The 5,802-nt window shown below is 35.6% G+C and overlaps 1 protein-coding gene across 1 annotated transcript; it reads right to left on the reverse strand.

Moving 5' to 3' along the window:
• On the reverse strand, window positions 1–1,192 carry LOC113334259. The gene is made up of 2 exons (XM_026580597.1): window positions 478–1,192; window positions 1–275 (listed from the first exon to the last, which is right to left on the reverse strand). Exons 1-2 carry the CDS (start codon window positions 1,190–1,192, stop codon window positions 1–3), a joined length of 990 nt encoding a protein of 329 aa, XP_026436382.1.
• Between the last annotated feature and the right edge of the window lie 4,610 nt (window positions 1,193–5,802).

The raw sequence follows: 5,802 nt of genomic DNA on the forward strand, positions 1-5,802 counted from the left end.
TCATATAGAAGGTTGAGATTGAGAAGTAGCATGACTCCTCACACCTTTTTTCTCTTTCACTAAATTTGTTCCATTGTTTTTTCTTGTTGTTATAAAGCTGATGTTCTTTGGTTTAACCACTTTCTTCACAACTTCTTGAGTTCCTTGCTCCTTTCCAGTACCAACCTTAATCTTGTTTATCACTGAAGTACTACTAGTGGCCACATCTAATAATTTGTTTACACTCAAGGGAGGAAACTCATCATTCTCTAAACTTTGTAATATATGAAATGTACCTGAATTTTCATGTTTATGAGAATCGACTGCACTTAGTCTATTGGAAGGATTATAGTATCTACAATTTCATCTTCAATTAAAATTTCTTTCTCCACTTCATCTTCAGTTTTTGTTTTTGGGGTATTGCAAATATCAAAACCTATAGGAGTTATAGTTTTCTCTTCAAGTTTCCATATTTCCTCTGCACTTTAGGTACTTCACCAACATTATCAAGATGTTTTTGTTCTTTTTGCTGCACTCTGCATTCAGTAATTAAATGCCCCACCACTTTGCAATGACTGCAGAAACTAGGAATTTTAGGAATATGTACCTCTTGCTCAAAACTTCCATATTTGGTTTTGACTAAAACTTGATTATGAACCTTGTTAGCTAAATCCACTTCCACTAAAACACTAGCATAATACCCAACTTCCCTTTTGAGACTTGTTTCATCTACTTTTATAGCTCTTCCAATAGCATCACCCAAGGACATTAGAATCTTTTCTTTCCAATATTTAATTACCAATCCTGGAAAGTTCACCCATACAAAAGCTGTAGTAGTTTTCTGAGCAGCGGGATTAAAATTTGGCTCCCAAAGTCTTAGTTTAAGGATCTGTGAATCATTTTTCCACCAACCATTCCAAATATACTTCATATCTTTTTCATTTGATAATTTGATGATGAAGAAACCTTTTCCAAGAGGAATCAATTGATAATCACCTGTTAATTTCCATTGTTTCCTCAAAGATTCTTCAGCAACAACAAATTTAAATTTAACAAAATCTAATCTACCAATTAGACTAAAATTCCATTCACAAATACTCTCATCTATTTCCTCATCAGGAATATATAGAGATGGTACTGAACTTGTAGCTCCATTATCGATTATCTTCTCAGAAAAGAAACTGAAGTTAGGGTTATTCAAAACTGATCCCATTTTAGCCAAAAGAGATCAAACAAATCCCCCGAAATGAAATAAACAACCCTTTCCGACCAACTAATTATCCGTTACTAAGATTTAAAAGCAAAATAACACCTATCATTGGATTCAACAACGAAAATCACCTGAATTAATGGTAGAAGAAATCGAAATCCGATGAAAAAAACAAGAAAAAAATCACCGAGTTCGTCGCCCGATTCGCAGAGCTCAACTTGAATTGGATTCACACATCCCTTGGATAATGGTTTTTATCCCACCGGCTATTTGTGGTCGTTATCTTCCAAATTTGCCGACCTTGCCAACTTTTCATACTTTCAGAACTGAAAGTGTTGATGCCTTCTGTATTTTGAGTATGAAATCACCCAAAAGCTTTGCAATCACATATTTATATGTGCTTGGGAAGTATGGTTTCATTTTCATTATAAACCAAATTCTAAGGAAAAAGAATCTCAAAAATCTACCCACATCATCCATGAGTTCAATCTAAATAAAACCTTATTTCAGAATTTTAATCAACTAATTAACTAACTAAAACTAAAAACAAAACAGTTTGGGAATATGGGGAGATAAAGAGCGCAACAAGCGCTCTCTATCTTGACTGAAAAATTTTCTTCGTTTCAATGGAGGCGATAGGCAACACAGAAGGGATCAGAATGGAAGAAAAGAAGCGAGGAGGATTTCGATTATGGATTCACTTTTCAACTGAATCAACATTTTGGTTACTGGATGTGATTACAAAAGCTATGGAGGTGCATTGTGAAAAATGAAGATGGCCAATAATAGAAGGAGAAAACTCATATCTTGTTGAGGTGAAGGATAATGAAGCAGGGAGATATCTTAGGTTATCAAGAGTGAGAAGAGGAGATGGTACAAGATCGTATTCCTTATGCATTCCTTGTGCATATAGAGCATATTACTTGGGTGTTTTATTCAAGGAGATATATAAGGTTCTTAAAGATAACAATATGCATATGAGGCAGATCCAAACTCCACATGGTCAGACTTTCAGAACAATATTTCAAAGGGGGTGAAAGAAGCAGTTTGCATAGGTTTGATCAAAGTAGATGGAGTTGTGAGATGGCAAAGGGTGGATAGGGAGGTGTTGAAGCAGATGAAATGGGAATCATTTGTGGATCTGGAAATCATTGATGAACAATCAACACATATTGCTCTGATCAAAGACTATTGGTTAGACCTTTGGAGGCCTAAGAAGCTAATAGTAGATGAGGTGGTGGTTACTTTAACTCAACATGCTCCTCCTTCTGAAGTTTCAATGCATAATGAGGCTGTTAAGACCAATATAGCTCAAGATGTCATTATATTATACAAGCTATGTCGAGGTATGGAAAATGGCTAAAAATAAGAGGTATTCCACATACTGGAGTTATAATTTTTTCAGGTCAGTTGGTGACTCTTTAGAGGTTTCATGGATGTCGCAGACAGCATCTTGTGGAAAGAAAATATGAAATTCTTCAGAATTTCTGTCAAAGGGGATTTTTCGAGAATTCCGACGATTCTCATGGTGGAAGAAGATGAACAGAATTGGACCATTTCGATTGAATGTGATTTCAAATTCAACCCAAAGAATAAGGCAAAATTACAGGAGTATCAAAGACTTTTAACTGAGTTTGAATGCATGCAGAGCAATTTGAATTCAAACAAAGATACTTCCGTTATTCTTGGGGCCAAATCGTTCGATTCGAGGAATTGGTAACAAAAGATTTGATTCAGGTGATTCGGAAAAACACTGACTTGTCCTACAAGCCAAAGGCTCCGTTGGAGATTTCGAATTCTGGTCGATTTTTTTCAGATAAAGAGACACAGGAGGTTGTGCACTCTCAATCTGTTTCTCTTGGTTTTAATCTAAATCATGAGAAAGGTAATGGTAATTCAAGTTATGAGAATGGATGCGTAGGTGGTGTACCGATGGCTCAAACTAGTTTTATTATTCATACTAGCAATAAGTTCTTAACTTTAGATGATGGCGGATGTGAAGGGGAGTTTCCTACCTCATCTAGGTTGGATCTTATTGATAGTGTTTTGGATGTAGAGTCTTTGGGTTGGAGGAATGTGGTTGGTTGTGATGTGGGAGATCCCAAGCATTCTAGCAATCAAAGTACTCCAGTCAGCTTGAGTGAGCCTTTACAGGTGAATGGAAGATGTGATGAGGGTGTGCCTGTTGTTACTGTAGAGAATCACACTTTTGTTGATGCTGCAGACAATAGTTTTTTCCCTCGGGTATGCCTGACGACCTACAAGTTGTCTTGCATGACAAGGAGTTTTTTGGTGGTCCTTCTCTTGAGCTGGTTAAAAACACTTTGTCTCTGCCGGTTTCTAACTCAAAAGAGTTGTTCCATGTTATGGAAGACCAAATTGTTATTAATCTTGAAAACCTGCATGATACAGATGTAGACTCAAATGAGGTGATCTTCTCAACCTCTAAGATGGTGTTTGAGTTATGCTATAATTTAGGAGATATTTCAAATAAGGATGAAGGAAAGGCAAAGGATGTGATTGATGAGATTCTCTTCAAGTATAGAGACAGATGTAGAGCTCTTGCTGAAGGGAAACAGACTCAAGATAGTTGTGAATCACAAGACAAAGAAAATGACATGGAAGAAGTTAGCTCAAGGGAATTGGTAGTGGCAGATGGGTTCTAAAATCATCAGCTGGAATATAAGGGGTTTGAATGCTTATAACAAGAAAATTGTTGTTAAGGATTTAATTTTGGCTCACAAATGCTTGGCTTGTGTTATTCAAGAAACAAAATTGGTAAATATTTCAAAATGGTTTGTAAGGCAACTTTGGTTTGATGCAGATTTTGGATGGGAGTTCATTAAGAGAATTCTGGTAATAGTGGTGGATTGTTAACTATTTGGGACAATTCTTTACTGGAGCTGTTAGACAAAAGATTGGGTGTTAATTCCATATCTTGTTTATTTAGATTCAGAAGTAATGGATTTAAATTCATTCTCACTAATTGTTACTCACCATGTGATTACAATTTGAGAGAATTGTTTTGGAGAGACTTGGTAGAAGTGAGACATTGGTGTTCTGAAGCTTGGTGATGTGCTGGTGATCTAAATGCAGTTAGGAGTGATGAAAAAAGAAATAAAGTTGGTGGTGATACAAGAAATATGAATTTTCTTAATGAGTTTATTCTGGAGCAGGAGATGATTGATATTCCTTTGCATGGTGGAGCTTATACTTGGAGTAACAAGCATGATAAACCTTTGCTTTGTAGACTTGACAGATTTTTGGTATGTACTGCCTTTGATGCAAAGTTTATTAATGCTACTCAAACCGCTTTAGTTAGAACTCTGTCAGATCATAATGCTTTAATGCTGGATTTGCTCATTAATGTCAAGCACAACTCAAGTTTTAAAATTGAGAATCATTGGCTTAAGCATCCAAATTTTATTCAGTTAGTGGGGCAGTGGTGGAAAGTAATGAATTTTGAGGGTTCTCCTGATTATATTCTTTTCAGAAAACTTCAGAACTTGAAACTCTTTATTAAGAATGGAGTAGAAAAACTTTTGGTAATGTGAGGAAGGAAAAGGAAGATTTAACTATTAAGATTCAGACTTTAAATCTAGCTGAGGAAGCTGCTAATCTATCTTCTAGTTGATCTTAATACTGTTAAAATAACTAGAGCAAGAATGGATCATCAAAGAGAAAAAGTCATGGGTTTCAGAGAGGGTGATAAAAACACAAAATTCTTTCTTAAAATGGCTAATGCAAAAAGGAGAAGGAACTGCATTACCAAACTGGAGGTGAAAGGTGTAGATGTTTTCAATCAGGATGTTATTAAGCAAGAAATCCAATAGTATTATACTTCTCTTTTCACAACAAATGCAGCAGTAACTCCTTCTTTTGATAATCTGGATTTCAGAAGTATTGATGTAGTTCAACAAGGTTGGTTAGAAAGACCTTTTGATGAGGAGGAAGTGGTTGGTGCTATCAAGAATTGTGGTGTAAATAAAGCCCCTAGACCAGATGGCTATAATATGGAATTCTACAAAGCTTGCTGGAGCTTTTTAAAGGTGGAGGTAATTGCTGCTATGAATGAGTTTCACTACAAGGAAAAACTAGATTGGAGATTGAATATGGCCTTCATGAAGCTAATTCCTGAAAAAGAAGATTCTGCAACTCTAAAGGATTTCAGGGCTTTGAGTCTAATCAGTAGCTTCTATAAAATTATCTCTAAGGTGCTGGATGAGAGAATTAAGGTGGTGATACCAAATCTAATATCAAATGCTTAATGGGCCTTTATAAAGCATAAGAAAATTCTAGATGAAATTCTTATTGCTAATGAGTGCATTGATAATAGATTAAGACAGAATAAACCTGGAATTTTATGCAAAATTGATATGGAAAAGGATTTTGACAATGTCAATTGGCCTTCTCTTTTTACTATCTTGAGGAAGAATAGTTTTGGAGAGAAGTGGATAAAATGGATAGAATGGTGTGTCAAAGGAGCTCAGTTTTCTATATTGGTAAATGGGGAGGCTACAAATATCATTAGACCTTCTAAAGGAATTAGACAAGGTGACCCTTTTTCACCCTTTTTGTTTCTTCTTGTGGTTGAAGTGTTGTCAATGTTACTA

This window comes from Papaver somniferum, unplaced genomic scaffold (assembly GCF_003573695.1).
Source record: "Papaver somniferum cultivar HN1 unplaced genomic scaffold, ASM357369v1 unplaced-scaffold_135, whole genome shotgun sequence".
In the NCBI taxonomy this organism is placed as follows: Eukaryota; Viridiplantae; Streptophyta; class Magnoliopsida; order Ranunculales; family Papaveraceae; genus Papaver; species Papaver somniferum.